We start from the raw sequence: 21800 nt of genomic DNA, 5'->3' as shown, positions 1-21800 counted from the left end.
GGGGGGCAGAAAAATATCAGCTGCCATCCACACCAATGGCATGACAACAACCATAAGGTCCCCATATGTCCTGTTGTCTGAGGCATGTGGCTGCCTTGTTACACCTTTCAATTCACATGACAAGGGTTCACACAAAATCAAAAGACCAATGAAAAGAACCTGAGAGTTTTCTTTTCAAACTTTGCATCTGATGAAGTGAGTTCTTGCTCAAGAAAGCTTATGCATCTCTGATCCAGTTACTCTATAAAGTGCATCTCTACCCTCCTTTCTTTCTAAACTTGTAATTTATAAGTCAACCTGATCATTTTTTTGTACGGGTCCAACTCATTTTTTTGACTGGAATTGACTGTTGCTACGCGGCATGTCTGTGTCTCAAACATCATGTTACTAATACTCAGCTGATTTAATTCAGTGACTCCAACTCCAAAATCCTCTTCTCTTGTACTGTCGAGGCCAAACTGGTATTTCTGTATTTGATTAAGCCTTCCTGTAAAAGTCTTACATTAAATCAGTTACATCCCAGATGTACTCTTTAGCATTCACACTGCTTGGAAAGCATTCACACTGCTTGGAAGGGAAAAAAAGATCTAAAACCAGCAGGCTGCTGGCTCATGCAGCCCTCTTGGGAAACAAAACTTTCTGGAGGTCTGGTCTGCTGAGGGAAGGTACTGTTGCAGGAACTCCAGCAGTTCTGTCTTGGAGCCCATCCAGAAAGTGCAAAGGGGGATGTTGTAAACCCATTGCAGGAACCTCTGTCCAGCAAGCTAAGGAGGATGATGGCCTTGAATTCATATCTCCCTCCACCCCCACAGCCCAACCTCTGCATACAGAGCACTCAGGCATGATAAACGTCCTGATGCGGTAATCCCTGAGGGACCATTCCCCCCTCTAACCCCTGCCCCCTAAAAACGGAAAAGCAATTGCTATACACCGCTCCTCTAAATCAGAAGGACTTAAACTAAACTCATGACCTGGGTAGGGGAGACCAGAAAGCTGATCACTGGGATATGGTCAGAGGCCTCTTAGGCTGTCTTTATCCTCTGTCTCTTCTCAGGCTGGCAGCTTTCCCAGGAAATGGAAAATGCCTCGTTGGTCTGAAATATGCTTGAAAAGTGACCTGAGGCAAAAGCAGTTATTTGATATCCATATGAGTGACAAGACATCAAGACAGCATTCCCGTGGAGGTATTCTTCAAGTGCCAGTGCTGCAGACTTTGCTTGGAACTTGATCAGAGAACTGGGATCTTTCCTTCTCCTACATCATGCCCAGTAATAATGAAATATGCTCTGTCACAACTGTGCAATACCAGTGTTGTCTAGGATAACGCAGATGAACTAAAAAACTTCATGTGCAGAGAGCTCTGATTAACTTCCTGGATCTCTGTTAGGGCTGGAGCTTTGTACAGCTAGTGTCTCAGATGGAAGACTTCCTCTTGAGCATGCCCAACCATGAGTCCATCTCTGTCCCTCATTCCTCCCATCTTCTTATATGTACGTTTCCCCTGGATTCAGCCCTGACTCTCTACTGTTCCCATTCATCATCCCTCTTTAAATCTATATAAAATGGTCTCAGTTGCATCTCAGCCCCCACTTTATACCTTCATTTTCCTGTCTTGACTATTGTTCTTTGTTGCCTTGACTATTGCAACTCACTTTCCAGCTTCCATCCTGTTAGGTGTTGCTAAGCTTCACTTGTCAGCAGTGCACAATAATGCTGCGGGTTCTCACAGCAGCTCAGCAAGGCAGCTCTATTCTACAGTCCTTTACACAGCATGCCAGAAACTGCCAGTTTCTTACAGGAGTTAAGGGTTAAACAGTTCTGTCATGCCTTCCTACCTGCTTCATGCCACCTGGTCCCAAACACTACTGCAGGTACTGGCACTTCTGTGACTTAGTAATGTGAGATCCATTTAAGTGATCAACTGAGGCCAGCAGATAATCAGGGTAGATAAGACTCAAGACTGCTGGTAATTGCACAAAGGCAATGGTATCTCTGAGGTTGAATTGCTGGTAGGGAGACAGTGCACACTTGGTGGAAGTAAATAGAGATCCGAGTCTGATATACTGGTGAGGATGTGAGAAGCATCCTACTAGCAGCTTTCAAAGGAGATATTGAAAGTCCAAATTCCTAAACCAGAATAAATTACTCTCCCCTGCGCCACTCCCAGCTGTCTTCCACCATGTGTACCATATCAGCAACAGCAGCGTACACTTGCAGTTAAGGACATCATTTTGATAGTGATTTTGGTGCACCATCATACTTGTGAATAGGTGCAGCTATACACTAATGTGCATACAGAGAACAGCTGGAGATGTTTCCTTGGGCATCTGCAAACCATTGATGGTGGGATCTTGGAAGGGTGAATGCTAGGTGGAAGATCACTCCAGATATACCTCTTTCAGTGCTCTCCCTCTAAAGCATTCACTCCTGCCACTGTCGGAGACAGGATATTGGGCTATGTGAATCATTGGACTGATCCAATATGGCAATTATGTTCTTAAACTGTACCTAAAGATACAGGCAGTGGTGTACAAGGACGGATACTTTTCCACACCATTGGGATTGCAGGCAAGCTCAGTGCAGTAGGGTGTGTAATACACATGCATGGACATGTGAAAGATTTAAATACACATGCATAAATTCATTGCACGTTCTTAATAGTCCCACTGGCTTATGCAATCCACCTGCTCCGAGTGTCTGTGGCTTCATTCACTTCCTGTTTCTTGTCAATGATACAACAGGAGGATCCAGCTCCCACATTTACTATAATTTGTAAATAGTTGCAAATGTTTAGCAAGGAGAAAAGGAAGCCAGAAATGCCAAAGCATGGCCCCCAGCAAGAGAGGGGTGGTGTATGGAGGGAAGGGCGCCATCAGGAGCCTGCATCGGACAGGAAATTATTCGTGGCCTGGGAGCAATTGGTATGAATTGCACATCTCTGCCTGGAAGTGCTCACTTCATACACCAGGGCTGAACTGGGGTCAGACAATCCAGTCAACCTGTTAGTGATGACCCTTGCTTCCTAACACTTCATTCATAGTGTCAGTCGGCAGCTCCTTGGTTCCATATTCCTGAGGGCTTTCATGGCACATTCTCATCTTTAACTACCTCAGACAATACTCTTGAGCACTGCTTTGGCAGTACCAAGCACTCCCTACCTACAGCAACCCCCTTGCTATTGCAGTCATGCCCAATAGCATGTAGGTGAGGGTGTGGTGGTGAGCCCCGCAAACTCTTCGTGACCCCAGAAAGATGCGGGCTGTGTGCTTACAGACAAGTTAATGCGCTCCCTGTGTGTTCCTCATTTCAGTTACTTGTTTTGGATTCATATATTTCTAGCCCAAAAGGAAGCATGAGATCAGTTTAATCTCTGTGTAACACTGGCCAAAGAATCTCTTCCAGTTACTCCTGAACCCAGCCCAGCAACTCTGCTGGACTGACAGTTCCAGAAAGGCAGCTGGAGTTTGCAAATGCAACACTTCCCTCGGTTGTTTTGTTTGAATAGCTAATGACAGCTTCTGATGCTTTATTTCTAATGTGAATGTCTGTTTTGACCACCCAACCATTAATTCTTGTTTTGCCTTTCTCTGCAGGACCAAAGCCAAAGGCCTAACTTGATACTTGAGTGCTCTTGGTGGTAGCAGCACATGCGGAAGCATCAGGGGTTGTGCTGGCGGTAGCATCTGGGCTAACAAGGCAGCTACTGCTCTTTTTGCATGCACTCACCCCTAAAGTCTGTACCCCGTCTCCTCCTCCCCACTGCTTCCCTCTGCTGCTGTGGATAGCTAACCAGATCATGCTATGATCTTATCAACATATCTTGTCTCCACTCAAAACATTCCTTACAGAGCTCTCCTTGGCACCCGTAGAAATCAGTGAAATTCTTGCTGTTTACTTGAATGTGAAGCATTAGGCAGGAAAGGGGATTTTTGGTCTTTATAACACTCTTTGGAAAAATATAGACTCTGTAAAAGGATTCTTTCACACCACAATTTTGCTGGCTCTTGGGACAACTTGTGTCCTCACATCTTGTTATCTTGAACCTTAAGTACAGCAACAAGAGAAAGGTCAGAGAAAGTGTGGGTCCCTTACTGCATGGAAGAAGCAACCTACTAACACATGATGAGGAAAAGACTGAAGTACTCAATGCTTTTTTTTACATTCATAGGAAAGGTCAGCTCCCAGACTACTGTACCGGGCAGCAGAGTTTAGGATGGAGGTGAGCAGCTGACAGTGGTGAAAGAACAGGTTAGGGACTATTTAGAAGAGCTGGATGTGTACAAGTCCATGGGGCTAGATGCAATGCATGTGAGGGTGCTAAGGGAGTTGACTGATGTGATTACAGAGCTGCTGGCCAGCATCTTCACAAACTCGTGGCGATTGGGTGAGGCCCTGGACAATTGGAAAAGGGCAAATATAGGGAAGAAGTAGGATCCAGGGAACTACAGACCAGTCAACCTCAACTCACCTCATTCCCCAGAAGAATCATGGAGCAGATCTTCAAGGAATCCATTTCTAAGCACAAGGAAAAGAACACGATTAGGAACAGCTGGCGTGGATTCACCAAGGGCAAGTCCTGCCTGACCAACCTGATTGCCTTCCATGAAGATGTGACTGGCTCTGTGGATGTGGGGCAAGCTGTGGACATAATATACCTTGACTTTAGCAATGTTTTTGAGACCATCTCCCACAGTATTCTTGTAAGCAAGCTGAGGAAGTATGGGTTGGATGAACGGACTGTAAGGTGGCTAGAAAGCTGGCTTGTCAGGCTCAACAGGCAGTAATCTGTGGCTCAATGTCTACTTGGCAGCTGGTATCAGGTGGAGAGCCCCAGGGATCAGTCCTGGGGCCAGTTCTGTTCAATATCTTTATTAATGATCAGAAAGATGGCCTAGAGTGCACCCTCAGCAAGTTCTTGAATAACACCAAGCTGTGGGGTGTAGTAGATAGGCTGGAGGATAGGGATAGGATTCAGAGTGACCTCGACACATTGGAGGATTGGGCCAAAAGAAATCTCATGAGGTTCAACAAGGACACGTGCAAGCCATTAGGCCATGAGGATGGAGGCAGATTGTTCTTAGTGGTGGTAGATGACAGAATAAGGAGCAGCAAGTTTAGGTTGGATATTAGGAAAAACTCTCACTAGGATGATAATGAAGCACTAGAACAAGTTGCCTAGAGAGGTGGTGCAATCTCCATCCCTGGGAGGTTTTTTAGGCCCAGGTTGACAAAGCCCTGGCTGGAATGATCTAGTTGGGGCTGGTCCTGCTTTGAGCAGGAGGTTCGACTCACTCACTAGATGGCCTTCTGAGGTCCCTTCCAACCCTAATTTTGTATGATTAAGTGGCACTGCATTTGATCACAGCTCTCAACTGTCTTTTCTGCCTTAATTTTAAAATGTAGCATATTTCTTTGTTGTTGCTCAGTGCTAAAGCTGGCATCGTTTAACCATACAAGCTTGTTGAAAGAGGCTGTTTTTATGAAACCAGGTCCACACCCTATTCCCCCATTTTTTTCCTGTCTTGAATGAAAGCATAAATATAAAGGGGAAAAAATTTCTCCTTGAGACATGGAAAAAAAATCTGTTTCTTCCCTTTATACATTAGGATTAATTAAAAAAAAAAAATCTCTCCTCGCTTTTTGGGCCAATTATTTTTCCTTTTTATCAAATAATGCTTAGAAGTTTCAAACAAAATGTTTAGCTTTTTTTTGGATTTCTGTGAAAAGACTTCCTGGTTTCTAAGGCATCACCATTTAGGCAGAGTAAGGGATTCCCCATTTTGGTTTTAGTGAGGGACCTGCGCTGGAGGAGATATGTAGTAGTTTCACTCCAATGTGACACACAAGGCTAGAATAGCCCTTGATCTGGTGCAGCTTGGTCTCCCCTGTATGAACTGCCAAAGTAGAGTTGTCATGCCATCTCATTTCTGTGTCTTCGGAGTGCCTCAAGCACTTGACTGTGTTTGCTGAAATGATGCCTATGCTTAGTAATTACATCTTGCTCCTGAGCGCATGCAGAGGGAGAGGGCAGGGATAGGGATAGTACATGCGAGTTATGGCAAGAATCACTTAAGTTTCCCTTTCTTCTGCCTACTGGTGCAGGCACAACACGTACCCTGGTCCAAGATGGAAAATCTAGCAAACCATTGCACCTGATAGAAAATGTAGTACAGCTGGGGGTGCCCAGTCCACAGGAATGATGAGCGCTGAAACTACCACCCCACAAGACAATGCTATGCCAGGGGTGGATGCATATTCAGTTAATCAAAACAGAAATGTTTCATTTGGGGTTGGCCCAACTCCCCTTCTAATAAAATATTTTATTTTGACTTTTCCTGGTGGAAAAAATCAAGAAGTATTGGCATTATCCACCTTTTTCCCCCCCCCTAAGGAAACTTGATTAGCAGAAACCACATTTTCCACTGGAGGGAACATATAAACAGAAAGTTCTCAACCAGTTCCAAAACCAAAGAAACAAATAAAAGTATAGGGAACAGGTAGAACATAGCAAATCCCTTTATGATACCAGACTTCAGTCTGTCCTTTGTGCAATTTCTCCTTCTGCACAGTAGATGCTCCCACATTTGTAAAGCAAAGACCCTGAACCCCATCAGGATGAATCGACTGCATTGCAACAACGGTGGTGGGGAATAGCAGAAACTGCAATGATTTTTATGGGAATCTCCACTGACAAAGCAGCAACATGTCCAGAAGCTTTGAGCTATTCAGCACCCCCCTCCCTTTTCCCTAAATAAACATTCTCCAAAGCTCCAGCTGAGCCCTCTTAGCCTGCAGCTATGCAGGCCACTTATGGGAGGATTTGAAAAGGCATAAGGAAATAATATAGTATTATGCCAATAAGTACCTCCTGACTAGACATGCTTTCTGCTGCTGAGAAGGTCCCTCATCATCACACTGGAATCTCTCCCTTTCAATATTAAAAACAGGCTGGCCGCAGTTACTATTACTGCCTATTAACTGCATTGGTAGATAGGCTCCACTTGGACTTCACTCTATGACATTGTGTACAAAACCTACGCAGCATTTGCTCCAATACCCTTTTGTTGCCATTTATCCTCCAGAGCTTATTATAACCACCTGAATGTTAAACCTCTCATAAGGAAGCAGCTGAAGTCTAAAACACTGTTCTCTTTGAACACCTTACTGGAGCATTATAGAACTGTGGCCTGTTGGTGCCAAATGATTTAACTGGCTTAAATGTGCCTTCATTATTCTTATAGTCCTTTCTAACTGCATTACATTTTTAATCCTAAAAAAGATATTACTTTCATCACACAGAGTAGGGACTAATAGATATCAACAACAGGCTCCAGTGTTGAAGCAACAATTAATTCAGAGCTCTGTCACTTGGAGGAACCCAACCCACATGGGGCCAAATTTTCAGCAGGAATTCCTTGATGCTTGGCTGCGCTTGGTTTCTGGAGGAGGGAGATTACTGTGATCATTACTAACGATGACATCCTTAGAGCTCTCTGGAGCTCCAGCCAATAGTAATACTGCTCATTTGGCAGCACCAACAATGGTTCTTATCTACTAGGCCACTGGATAAGTAGGGTTGAAAATATTCACTACCTCTCCTGTTGACTCTGGCCTTCTGGGCAGCCAAGTGGGGAAGAAGATACCCAAGTGGCAGGGGCGAGTGGGGGTGGGATCAGAAGGTAAACAAACTTCTTGGAGCATGGCTTGATGACATTAATACTGTCCTGGAAAAATCACAGTACTCTGGGTTTTGGTCCGAGTCCCTGCCCCCACTGATTTTCCTCCCTTCCTGGGGCAAAGGTATCTCAGTGCTCAAAGCAGAACCATGGCTATGGACAGGGCCTAGGGTCAGGCCAGAGCCCCTGCCCTCCCAAGGCACTGTTAATCTCACTGAGGCACGTGGGCCAACTTCAGCAGGAGAGGTAATGTGAGCTTACAGTAATGCCTAGCCCATAGCCTAGTGGTTAGTGTTCACTGCTGGGAAGCAGGGACTGTAGGTTTAAATTCTATAATTTGAGTGTCTCACTGCCTGGATAAGTGCTCCAACTCATTAGGCTAAGGAGAGCCTGCCTATCTAGCACTACTGTTGCTTTGTGACTTCCATAAAGCATCCACTTCCCAGGCGGAGTGTAGATTCTGCTCCAAGTGAGTGGCCCAAACTGCAACTCATGAAGCTAACAGAGTATGTGGGAGAGAAAAAGGAAGAGGTAGATGTAGTTGATAAAATGCTTCCCCTTCTCTTTAAATAGTTGCTCAGAATGTACAGCTGCAACTAAGTAAGAATTTGCCTAGCTTGTGTTTTTTGCCATCACTGTATTTCTGATGGCTGGTAGCTTCCTTCAGCAGGGAGCCAAGAGTAATTAAAATGCTAATTGGAAATCCCTTCCAGAAATGTGTTTATCCACAAAGCTGTCAGACAAAGAAATAATAATAGGCCTCTGTATAAGCAGCTTTGTCTAATTTAAAGAAGACATTCATGTCTGTGTATCAAGCTACAGTAACATAATGGAGTCTCACTCCTTACATCAAAAGACTCAACTGGAGAAAGAAATTCTTTTTACATAACAACCATGCAAACTATAACTAGAGAAGGGCAAGAGTTTAGTCAAGGCCAGTACCAAAAACAAATCTTTTCTGTATTCTGAGAAATAAATATTCACGTAATCAAACTGCTTGGAGCAGGATGAGTCCTTGCTGGGTTGTGCTAGCTTTAATCCTGGGTCCTCCAAGGGCTGTCCATTTAGTTACTTCTGTGTACTGCAAGAATGAGACAACCTAAGTTATAGATAAGATAGCCTCTGAGTACATTCAGGCACCTTCTGGGATACAGCCTATACTTCATGCTGGCAGGAAGCGTTGAAAAGTTTCTGTATGGTAGAGGGGCCTTTAACTGCCATACATAAAAGCAATTCAGTGGTATTTTCCATAGTATAGATGCAGGTAGCTCAGTTTGACTCCTACAGATCTTTTGCAAAGGCTCAACTATATGGAGAATTTGAGAGTAAGTTAGTGCAAATATCTAACAAATTTAGCCCCATGTGAGCATGCTTACTTTCTATGCACAGAGCTGGTACAGTATAACCTCTGAAGATGTGAGTTAGGATACAGTTAAGCTAGCTAGGGAAGCCCTAGGAACTAGGAGTCTTAGAGATATTGCCTTGACATCCATAAGCTTTGAACATAACTAGACCAGGCGTGGCATAACTACCTAGCTGACCTGTGCCATAAGGTTTAAACCAAAGGGACTTAAGTGATAAACAAGCAACTCTAAATATGCATAATAGAACGTCCTGGATATTTTAAGAGTTTTAGGAACCAAAAAGGGTTAACATCAGCGAAAACAAACCACGCAGGTGCCCTAGTAGTCTGATGCAAACTAAAATAAATTTAGTAGTTAAAAAAAAAAAAAACCCAAAAAACCAAAAAAAAAATGGCCATTAATTTTTAAGGAGCTGGATATTTGTCTGTGGTATAAGTAATGAATATTAATAGTGACAGAAGGTAAAGGGTAGAAAAGATGGGTAGCTAAAGAGGCTAGAGAAAGTTAAATGAAAGAATCCTCTGCTGCTCCCTTTAGTGACTGGTTAGCTACCTCCACATCTCTTGAAGAAAACTAGAAGCAACAGCAGGAACTTTGCTTCTTCTATCTTATATTCCTTTTCTCATCAAACTGGCTTAAATACAAGTTCATTTATGGTAATATCATTAAAGTCAAAATCACAGTTGCCTTCAGTAAAGTCTGCCTTGGGTTGTAGCCAAGAACCTGGGAGAGACTTTACTAACTTCAAAGCTATTCAGGGTTTTTCTCCACGTGAACAAGCTTAAATTTATCAATACTGGCAAGTTGAAAACACACTAGGTGCTTACCTTTTTGGCAGGGGGAATTGCAAGCCAATGAATCAACATGAAATGAGTTTCAAGCTTTATTCTATGCTTCCCACAAATCAGTGTAAAATCAGGACAGCCCTATAATGAGACTTTACTTGCACAGGAAAGGAGGTGAATCTAGGCCAGGTGTGAGCTCAGGGAAAAAGGACTTCCCATCCATAGGCTTTTCAGTGGCTGAGGTGTACACAGGTAAGGGTGGAAACCCTTCTCTTTCAACTGTACAGTTGGTCCAAGAAAGATCACAAAAAATCCCTGCCTCTTATACAGGTCCTGGTCCACCATGGGTACAACACTCTTTTTAGGCAACATGGGTCAGTCAAAGGCAGTCAAAAAGAGTGATCTAATAACATTTAGTGTCATGGATTATTTCCAGTTTATCCTTTATTCTGTTTGAAAAAGCCCCCTCCATTCACTCCTCCCATCTCCAAATTGTACACAAGGAATCATGTTCACTCACATTCATGTTAAATGAAGTGAAATGTTTATGCCCTTATTTCAAAGAGCAGGGCTTAAGAGACATCAGAAGCATAGTGTATTTTAATGGAGCTTGTGAAATAGCACTGTTTCCTCTTTAGGCATATGGATAATAATTTCCAAAGACAATATTCCTCCTAAATAGAGGGTGGTGATTTTTTGTTTCCCAAAGAAAAAAAATAAATAAATAGAGGAGGGGCAAGGGGTTGGGGAGCAGCACCTGAAGCTTCCTACATGAGAAAAATAGTGTCCTAAGTTGATTGCAAATGCTTAATCAAATCAATCATATCCCCCAAAATCTACCTAGAGCCAAAAACAGCCAGGAGAAATAAGAGCTTCAAAATACAAGTCTTGAGGGGAAACTGGAAAACAAACAAACAAACCAACCCTTGAAAGAGGAACTTCTAGGAAGTTCCTCAACCAAAAGTTACAGAACAGTATCCCTAGATGTAACAGTCTGGATATATAGTTTTTGGTAAGGAAGTTTCCTTACATGCCAAACAGTGCAGACCTGCTAAAGGGAAGCTTCCTAAATTGCTTTCTTACCAGAGTAAGGACAAAGCTGGCACTGAAATATGAGAATGCATGTTCTTTCACTCTCAGCTGAGGCACACAGTCCCAGGCCCCAGATGCATCTTCAGGAATTTGTTTCAAATGCCCCAACCAAAACTTGGGCTCTTTTAAGGCACAAACCTATTCTTCCCACCCATGTGACTATAGGCTGAAAAGGTACTGCTTGCAGGGGGCATCTACATGTTCATTAATGTGCTTTTGCTACTGTGCATTGAATTTAGTACCTCTAATGTGAGGTACTAACTAAATGCACATTAGGCTAATGCACAGTAGCAAAAGCACACACTTTTTTAATGCACAGTAGCCTAACTTTACTGTGCATTAGCGTATTAGCACAGTTTTTACTATGATGCTATAAAACAGGCTACTGCTCATGTCAGTGCATTTGTAGATGCACCCACAGTGTCTTAATTCAAGCAATGCCACCTTCTAGTTTTAATACCTGGCTAAAAAACACTCAGACCAATAGCTAAGAGCCAGAGAGCCCTCTTCCTGAGACAGACTTGATTATTGAACATTGTTAAGTGTATCAACTAATAGCAATTATCAATAGACATCTACATTGCAAGGGTGTAGGAAACATGCTTCTAGTTTGTAACAAACAGAGGAGTTTAAGACCAGAACAGTGGGAGACAACTTGTATCAGGGTATCCTCTGCAGGTCCTAGCATCTTCTATATACAGCCCTATATATGCTTCATCCTATAGATTACTTATCCAACCTTTTCAAGGTTATACTATGTAAAGGGATGCTCAGCCTTCAGACTGAAACCAAGCAGACAGCTGCTCAGCAAATAACAGTCTGCCTGGCTGGGAGACAGAGCCAGATAAAATTGATATCAGTTAAAAATGGAGAAGCCATGAAAAGGGGTTTTAAAAACAAATCCAGAAGGGAGCACAGGGAGGAGAGGACAGAAGTGCTGGAGAAAAGCACAGAGGCAGAAAGACCCCTCTCCTATGGCCCAAAGGAAAGCAGCAGGTTCTCAGCTGTTCACTTGCTTGCTTGTTTGCTTACCCTTGGTTTAGGTTGATTTGTTTATTGGGACTGTGAAGCCTCTCAGAGAGAGAAAAAAAATGGTTTTGAAGGCCTGGACAGAGCTAAGGAAGCTGAAAAAGTGACCCACTTACACCCCTGTGCATCTTAGAGTTGCCAAGTCACTGTGGCACATCTGTTTCTCAAAACACATCTGTTTACACTGTTGTTTGCTGCTGTATGCCCATGTTTCACTTTTTGGGGACAGGACAGGAAGGCAGATATGAAGATTAGATTATGGCCACTATGATCTCAGAACCAAGCAAAAGTAAAAGTGACCTTGCTCATCCTACATGGATTGGGATTTGTTCATTTTAGCATGACTGATGAAGCACAAATGCCAACACTTCCAATACACTTCCTAAAATCTGAAGGGCATCAAATATGGAGTTTTTAAATGTCATCTACTTTTTGTGTAATAACTAAGACCGTTGAAAGCTGATCTCCTGTGGAATCCCACTACACTAAAAGCACTTAAACCCTCACTGTGAGGAAACAAAACAAATTATTTTCCAAATCTTACCCTGTGTTTGGTTACATTCAGACATACTGCAACTCACTGAGTGCATCCTTCCTACACGGACACTGTGAAAGTCACAAAAATATTCCAGGAGTCCTCTTACAGTCAAAAATAGGTTTACTGGAATGTCTTTAGTTGCAGCTGTAAGCAGCAATACTGAAAACACTGAGCTTGTGCATCTTCATGACAGTACAGAACATTTCTTGGTTTGCAAAACCTAATTTTTTTAAACATGAGAAAGTAGCATCCTTGCAATTATTTACAGAATGGTTAGATTGCCTCTAATGTAGTTCTCTTTACATACATTCCCCCTCCTTCGCTTTGATGAAACAACTATGCTCCTTACTTTCAGCAACTGGCAGTAGGAAACTGCTTAAATTATAAATAACATCATTATTCCTTAGCTATATATACAAATAAAATGCATTGGCAAGTAGCTAGTTTCAAACTGGGAATCCTGGAATACAGCAAAAAGTGTTTTGGGTTTTTAAACTTTAGATTATAAAAATCAACAGTAGCATGTATTAGACCCCAAAAAGGTCATTTGGCAGTTCTCAAAATGCCCTTGTCAAAACTGGCTACTTGCCTCTTTTCCCTTCTTGAAAAGGAACACTTCAAAGCTATATACATATGTTTCATTTAAATTACACAGCAGTTTGTTTTGGTCATCCCAAAGCCGCTTCCATTGAGATCTCCAGCCATCAAGTCAAGTGTTGTATTTCAGGACTATGGGTACTGAAAGACACAATGAAACAAGTTTTTTAGAGAATATTTACAAACCTAACATCATTCATTGTCAAAGTCAGACAGAATAAAAACAGTGTTCCTTAGTTAATCAAGGATTTGCAAGTGAAAATTTGTTTCCTTATTCAGATTGCTTAAGTTAGCATCCTGTGCAAATCCTAGACCAGAGACAGTAGTTCTTGCCATTTTTATCTACGTCCAACTCCCCAAAAGAAACCAGATGGGACTTTCCATCAGTGTCTCTCCAGCCAGCGTTCCAGCTGCTGGCTCTGCTCTCATGTCCTACATGTGCATGTTAGCAGGATAAGACGGTCCAAAAGGACAACAGGTTTTTGTTCACTGTCAGGAAGGGGATCGGTATAAAGGTACATCTGTACCACTGTTCCTAATTCCAAGACAAATGTGGAAGCTCCTTATGAATAACCATGCCACCCAGCCCAAGGGTGGAGTGACTTTCCTGCCTTTAAGAACTATCCAATCATTATTTGTACTACCACAGTCCCTAAGGGTTCCACTGTATTAGGAGTGGTCTGATCTTTGGGGCTTTCTTTCTAAAACTGTACCTCCTTCTTAGTGCCTTTTTCTTGTTTAGCTTGCTGAGAAGTCATGAAAAAGGTCCATGGGACAGCTGGGAATGGAGCCCATTCTCCAAGCCCCACTCACCTGGCTAGCCTCCCCGCCAGAGATTAATTATATAAAACACCTTTTTGAAAATAGATTCACACTAGGATGGACAAATTAAAACAAGTTACAGATTTTTCAACAACATTTGGAGAGAAAGATGGAGAACTCCAAAGATCTCGGGTACTAACCCCACTCTTCAAACAAGCCAATCAGGAGGGAATAATTTCTCATTAAAACAGGGCAAACCTCTTCCTGGTAAAGCTTAACATCACATGCATCTGTTTCTTTCCTCCCTGGTTACAGTTCTTAAATGAGCTGTTTAAATGAGAAATGATTCCTCCCTAGATGCTTATAAATCTTGTGTAGAAGGGACAAAGCACAGGCTAAGAAAGCCCCTTGCCCAAATACTGGCTGCGTGTCACCAAACCTCCTTTAAAAAGGGAAGGACTTGAGGATTACCAGTGACTTCCCTCAGCAGCTGCCAATCAGGACCCAAGTTAACAAGTGTGAATTTTACAGAAAATAAAAGTATTTTCAAATGTGAAAAGACCCAGACACTCAGGGAAGAGTTGCTGATAACTCACTGATTATGACTAGCAAAAGAACAATAGCAGCCAAACCGATGATGGCCTTCATCTGTAAGAGAAGCACAAATAAGCACAAGGGTTAAGTTCTTCACGTTAGATAGCATCTTCAGTTTGTCATAAATTAAAGAAGTTTTCCATTTTCCATGCATCATCTCTAGATGCTTTACCTGAGTGTTTCTTTCCTATTTATATCTGAGACAAGGTAAATGTTCCCGTTACAAAGAATACTGATGGAAAATAAAAGTCTTTCTGCAGCAGGCTTCCCTGACAACACTACCTGCCCCAGCTCTGTTTTTCTTGGTTTAGAAGGCAGGCAAGCAAAGAGCTTGGGACAAGGGAAGAAAGAACATTCAACAATATTGCTACAATAAAAATACTTACAGGTGTGACCACACCATCTTTCAATAAGGCACTAAAAATGTAGACTAGTTTCCCAGCACCAAGGTGTTCAAACCTAGGTTCCCAAAGACAGACTTGCCCAAATGCAAGTAGTTCAGTTTCCAAAGGTCTGAGAAAACTGGCCTGAGTTTAATGCCCACTCTATGTTCTTTGAGTCAATATTAGCCTTGGAACCAAATCTTCTGCAGAGGGTTAAACCTGGGGCACTTCCCTGCAGTCTTTTTTTGCAGCAGAGATAGTGACACTGATGGCTATTTGATCTGCAGTCAGGCTACTGTTCATGTTCAAGAAACATGAGCAACAAGTAAACATTACCATTTGGGTAAGCACCACCAGTGTCTGCACTGCACAAAAGAAACCAGGACTATAAGAACCTGGAGATGTAGAAATGTTGCCAGATATTGGAATGCACAGCACTGTCATCATTAACTGATAGAGCAGCCAGCCCAGATTGACAAAATCCACATCTATGAAATATTCATGGGCCAAGGCTGTTTTATTAATTAAATATTTAAAATAGTTTCCAAGGACTCTGCACTGTATTGGAATCTCTTCACACAGCAGATGAGTACTAAGCCACTGAGACTTGGAAAAAGAAAACCTGGGAATTAGTCAAGGAACACTAAAAGTCTTGAGGCCCCAGAAGGCAAAGCAATCCAAATACCGCCATAAACTATACAAATTTCACATTAACTCCTTTAATAAAACTGACTTACAGTTGAAAAAGTAGGGTACATGTGCTGGCTTTGTTTTTGTTTTTAATGCTCCAGAGTTGCTGCAAGTCTCAGTTGCAGGTGACACTGGAGGAGGGGGGGCGGGGGAAGAAGGATATTTCCCCTATTCTGTACTGCAATAAATCCTCACTGCTGCACACGCAAATCAAGGCAAGACAATTCATCTGTGGCTACTCTACATCAATTATGGGAAAAGTAGTTGTGAGGTCCCCACACACCAGGGTAGGGAGCTTCTCTGGCAGGCATACCTAGATTCAAGATGGCAGCCACCCCCTTGTCCCTCCTCCCACTGGGGCCTCTTCACCAATTCACAGATGTAGGGTCGGAAGGGACCTTGCAAATCTTCTAGTCCACCCGCCTGCCCTGGGCAGGAGCAAACTGGGCTCAAATGACCCCAGCTAAGTAATCGTCAACCCTCCTCTTAAAGACCCCCAAGGTAGGAGCCAGCACCACTTCCCTTGGAAGTTGGTTCTGGATCCTAGCCACCCTGACTGTGAAGTAGTGCCTTCTAATGTCTAGTCTAAACCTTCCCTCTAACAACTTAGATCTCTTTCTGCCACTGTGCTTTCGAAAAGGGAGTTCCCCAGCTTGTAGGCATGTTGCTGGTTCTTACTGTCTAAGTGCAGCACCCTGCATTTGTCAGTATTGAATCCCATCCTATTCTCATTTGCCCACCCCTGTAACCTGTAATCTCCTTCTGCTTCTCTCCCCCCAGACCTCCCCTCAACCAGCATGGTACCTCCGATGCAGATGCAACCGATGCAGCACAAGGTGCTGGAAATGAGGATTAAGACATTGTTATCCCTCCACAGCTGTGCTAACGTGTGCTAGGGTTGAGCCATGCACAAACAGCTCCCAGACCCCCAGTCCAGGAATGAATTTATCTACCCTAATTACATTTTAAAGGAGTCTGCTTCAGGCCAACAGGCAAAGCCAAGAGGGCTGAAAGGGATGGTAAATAGGATAAAGACCTTGCTGACAAGCAGCATGACCTTTTCCTTTTGATATGCAGGTAGAAAATACTTTAAATTTTAGTGAATTTTCCTTTTCTATCCCTTAACACAAGCAGCACTGCCGGTTTTAAAATAGTCCCACAGGACAATTCCATTCACCAGTACTGTTCTGCAGGCATAAGAATCCATGGATCACTTGGATTTTGGCCAGTAAAAGAAACTAATGCAGACATCTCAGCTGGCCAATAGCTCTATTTGGCTAGCTGTGAACGTTATTAATACTGTGAATATGCACAGTACTCTAAGATGTAGTATAAGTTTAACATTAGAAGTATATTGGAGCAAGGAGCCATCTCCACTGGCTAACTTATAATGACGTGCAACTCTCGTTCTGAGTTTCAGATCACCGCAATTTCAAGATGACAAAACATTGAGATAAGTGATGTACAACCCCTCCCCAGTAATGCACTAAATTTTACTTACTAGAGCACTTTGCTTGACCGAGACAACATTCTTTTTTAATTGGATTGTTGACTTTGTTAATAAACACTGATCAAATGATTGAGACTTGCAGATGCCTCATAAAATAACACTGAACTTAATTACTGTTATGAAAACAGTACCTGGCTTATTTGCATTGCTTGGTTATTCAGTAAATATTACTTTGTTCTTCTCTAATAATCTTTCATTAAGAGATTGCAAAGACCTTTATAAAAACTGCTCCTGTAGGCTTCATAATCCCCCTGTAAACAGTTATTTATATTGCCATTGTTTGAATTCCTTTCCTCCAATTGCCTCTCCTAAAGATGTACCTATTTCAGTACCTCGTTAAGCTAGTCAATCCTACTGTACTTAGTATGGTCAGGGTAACAAGAAACCATGTTGGCCAAAGCATAATGTTCAATATGGAGCAAAGGTTAGTTGCCCCAAGTACAGAGTGCTTGTCTTCATCCAAGCAAAGACTACTTAGAGGTGTATGCTGGTATGGAGAACTTCTGCCAGCCTCACCTTTAGATGTAAGACAGGGATGGCTGCAATACAAGACACTAAATCTACAAACTAAGTATGAGCCTCAGTCCCTGCCAAGCTGCTATGGTGACCCTCTCAGTTGGGCCATGTTTGAAGAACTTGCATTACAAAATCCATTCCTTTCCCCTCTCTACTCACCTTGCAACCTCGCCACCACATCTGCCTTCGAAGCTGCTTCGCTCTGTTGCTGAAAGCTGTTGCATTGTCCGATAAACTCTCTGTGGCACACAGAGAAATGAATTAAAAAAACAAAACAGAGTCACTTACCCCTTTGGTAACGCAAGTACATGAGAAAAGAGTTATTCAGTTCTACAAACTCTTTTTTTAAACCATAAACTAGGCAACCAAAGAACAAACACTCACAGAGCAATTCTGCATAGCACTATAGGAATCCAACATTTATTTAATCAGAAGAGAACATTTATAAGTGTAGTAGAATCTTGTCAATTCTTACTAGTACAATACGCCGATAGAACATATTGTACTAGTTAGTAAATGAACACAACTGAAGAAAAAAGGTTACTGCAAGACAAAATGGTCTTTCTTAGTTTGAATAAAAGTAATTTAATTGTAGCAAATACCTTCAACATGCTAAAAATGAAAAAGAAAACTGTTGGAAGTCTTAGCAATACAAGTCTTGCCTGCAGTGTTCTACTATTAAGTTTTCCTTGAGACAAAGAGCAAGACTGACAATAAGCATTCAGTGACAATTGTCAGCTGTGCAGAACAGCAAAGCAAGGATTAGAGGGGCTCTACTGAAGCACAAGCCAAATGACAGGGGTTCCAAGTAGACCACAGCATAAAAGATCTATTATAACCAAAGTCCTCAACACAAAGTTACGTGGCTCAAGAAGGGAGCATTAAACAAATTTAAGTTGCAATATCCAATTACACTTGGGACAAAAAAAAAGGAAAGAAAGAAAGAAATTTAAAAAGGCAAAAGTAGTGCTACAAGTCACCTGCTCAAAGCAGCAATTTAAGGGGAATATATAAATCAAGGTGTGTCAAGAGAGCAGCCATAAAGTGATGGGAGACTTACCCTCTTAGGAAATGATGATACTAAATTGGGAGGTGATGCAAACACTGGGAAGAACAGAGAAATAATACAAAGGGACCTACAGAGGTTAAAAATATGGACAGGATATAAAATGAGGTTTAAGCTGGATAAATGCAAAGCCAATACAATAGTGGACAGCTAATCTGAAACACAGCTGTTCAATGGCAGGAACAATGAAACAGAATCTTTCACCTTCACTGAGACTAGAGGTAGGAGGAGAGAGCAGGATCTTACCATTCCAATTAAGGGACATGAAAAAAAGGGGAAAAGCACTAAGGACCACCTCTGCAAAAACACCTAAAGATGGAAATAGATGCCAGTGGGATTTCAGAAGCTGGCAGTGCTTTTGTACATCCCAGTGCCCACATATCTACATTTTTTGAGTGTCTAAAACCCACTGTAAATATGGCCTGGAGTCAGATATTAGGACCATAACAACATTTCTGTTTGGATTTATGGTGTGATAACACATAAAACACAGGACAAAACTCACGACACCAGAACACCAGCGGTTTGCAAAAATCAGGGGAATTTGAGGATGGAGGAAGTAATTTATGATGTGAGATTAGAGAGTGAGCTCTACGTTAGAAAGCACCTAAAAGCCAGTATAGGAAAAGCTATGTACACCAAAAGAAAGGAATTTAGGCACACACGAGGGAGCAAAGGACACACGAGGGAGCAAAGGGGATACAAGTGAAAAGAAGAAAATTTAGACAGCAAGCTGCCAGATAGTAAGAGCTATTGGCCTGGACAGTAGATTTCCTGAGAGATTGGAGACAGCTATTTGTCTAGAGTAGGGTACTAAACAAAACAAGCCTCAAAAGGGCTTTAAAGAAAAAGGATGAGACGATTTATCAGATGTTTTATCTCTACAATTTATAGGATTTACTGTAATGAAATGGAATCAAATAAGAGGGCCAAAGAGAGCAGGGGGGAGGTAGACAGCAAATTGGCCACATTCACCTCAGTAAAGATAACTTCCAATATTTTTCCGGAAGTCCTTATAGTTTGAATACCCAGAGAACCATACTACTGCACAGGACTCACAAGTTACACTAGGAAGAAGGGGAGGCATGAGAAGGCAATAGTACTGTAACAGTATTAAGTGCTCGCACCTGACTTATCTTGAAGGTCATCCAGTCTCTCACCCCTTTCAATCACCTTTGTGATGTTCTCTTGCATGACATCAATGACTTCATCCACCTGGTTCTGTACACTGGATAACAAAATAAAGCCATTATAAATTACACAAAGCCAACAAAAGCAAGTGCTACGAGGATACCGTTCTGTATTGGTGCCTCTCAGAAAGCCGGTCACACTGAAAGGATGATGGGCAGTTCACCAATGAGGCAGATACCAGGGAAAAGGGAAAGATCATCGGGACATCTGGGAAAGGACTAAGTCTTAGCATTGCATGTGGCCTGCAAAGCACATCTCAGAACAGGATATGTCCCTTTCCTCTTTTTAACTGCTCCATTACTCTTTCATTCTCATCCCAAGCTAAGGCCAAGGGTTTGGAAAGCTGGAGAACAACTCTTTGGATAACGCCACATCTTGGTCCATAGAGTCAATAGCGTTCTTTCCCAGAGAGAATTTAGCACTGTACTCTCAGAGAAAAAGGAAGGAGCTTCAGTAGTGTTTTTCTGCTCTCACAATTTGACTTTTCTAATCCAGCTTTAGCTCTCACAGCATAAACGCTTCCATCTCATATGCAAGTTCGGTTTTACTGCATCAGCCTTCCCATCTCCTTCAGGACTCACTTCACAATGAGGACAGTTATGGATGTATTGCAGGCTCTTACATAAAAGATATTTCAAAGGATTTCAGAAGCACATTGGAAATCAGTAAGAGAGGTATGTCCATATAATCTTTGTCTGCCTGCCAAATGACAGCAGAACAGAGGTAGACCTGAATGCATTCTCCACATAGGAATAGTTTTTCGAAAACTCATTGCTGAGGAGTTTAATTTAAATTCACTACATTTTCAGTATTGCTGGGCTATTGCCATTCTAGAGGCACTAGGGAAGACCGATTAATTAAGCACCATTCTCTAAAGATACTGTCAACAGCACCAAAAAGCCTCAGATGGGGGCCTTTCTGTTGTAGAGTGATTTAACTCAGTTGCATCTTTTCTAAGGTGCCAAATTTCAGCACAGGGATTTCAAAATAGCCTACAAATGAAGTGAAAAGTGTTTTCTCAAGGAAGTCTAAAGACAGTTCTTTTCAGTATGGCTTTATCTACCCAAGTATGAACCAAGTAAAGTAAATTAGGATAAACTAACAAATTCTAGCTTCTGAATTTCACTTTATAGGTTATGCAATGAGGTAGGCAGTCACTTTCCAGTAGCCTAGACCACAGCCCTGGGCTACTGCAAATGCACAAATTAAATGATGGTCACTGCTTCATAAAATAGAATTCCAAATCCACATGTAAATGTAGAATAAACTCAAATTCTTTTACTGAAAAAAAACCCTGCTACATTCTGGTTTATATTTAAAGTCAATGCATTTTTATATTTACAGGAGATGGAAAGTGGTAACAGCTGGAAGAGCCAAAATATAATATATCATTTGACATTTACTGGCCTTTCAGAACAATGGCAGGAAGAGTCATCTCTGAGAAAGACAAATTTAAGCACAGAACGAAACAAATGTAAAACATTGTCATCTCTCAGCTCGGCTTCAAATACCTAGCTCAGTTTCTTTGATTTCTTTGTGTGGATTTAATATAATTTCAAATACAATGAATGTGCATATTTTGCAAAAGATAGGTATAAATATGAGAAGGAAAGAACATTAAGCATCCAACATTACTGGATGTATCAGGTACTAAAGTATCAGGATTCTCAGGGCCCAACCCTGTAGCATCTATCTAGCATGACATGCAGCCCCTAGCCCCTAGTAGTGGGGAAGGTGGACAACCCTACTATAAGAAATGCTGCCTCTAGTTGAAACTGACCTAGGTCTAAGTCTTCAATGACTTAATTGTCTTGTTTTCAATCCTCATATTCACTCTAACTAGTAGTAGATAATATAATGCGGGTGTACATGTGAAAGGTATCCATATGGACATCTAATTATCAAATCTGAACTTCAAAAATAGTAAGAAGCTTTGCCATTCCATAGCACAAGTACAACCTGAAAGGGATATAAAGTATACAAGATACAGATACTCTGAAGTGCTTT

General features: G+C 41.9%; 1 protein-coding gene across 1 annotated transcript in view; it reads right to left on the bottom strand.

Annotated features, from left to right (window-relative positions):
• Positions 1–12586: 12586 nt before the first annotated feature.
• VAMP4 (vesicle associated membrane protein 4) overlaps positions 12587–21800 on the bottom strand; it is a 24777-nt gene continuing 15563 nt past the window's right edge. Inside the window, exons 5-8 of the mRNA XM_019530787.1 lie at positions 19730–19830; positions 17696–17775; positions 14440–14491; positions 12587–13222 (exon numbers count right to left, since the gene is read on the bottom strand). Coding sequence (XP_019386332.1) covers positions 13194–13222; positions 14440–14491; positions 17696–17775; positions 19730–19830 — 262 coding nt within the window. The 3' untranslated portion in view covers positions 12587–13193. The remainder of the gene's footprint in view (positions 13223–14439; positions 14492–17695; positions 17776–19729; positions 19831–21800) is intronic.

Source organism: Crocodylus porosus, unplaced genomic scaffold (genome assembly GCF_001723895.1).
Source record: "Crocodylus porosus isolate Cpor-Errol unplaced genomic scaffold, CroPor_comp1, whole genome shotgun sequence".
In the NCBI taxonomy this organism is placed as follows: domain Eukaryota; kingdom Metazoa; phylum Chordata; order Crocodylia; family Crocodylidae; genus Crocodylus; species Crocodylus porosus.
Note: the sequence above shows the minus strand (reverse complement) of the source record. Positions and strands in the feature narration are given on the sequence as shown.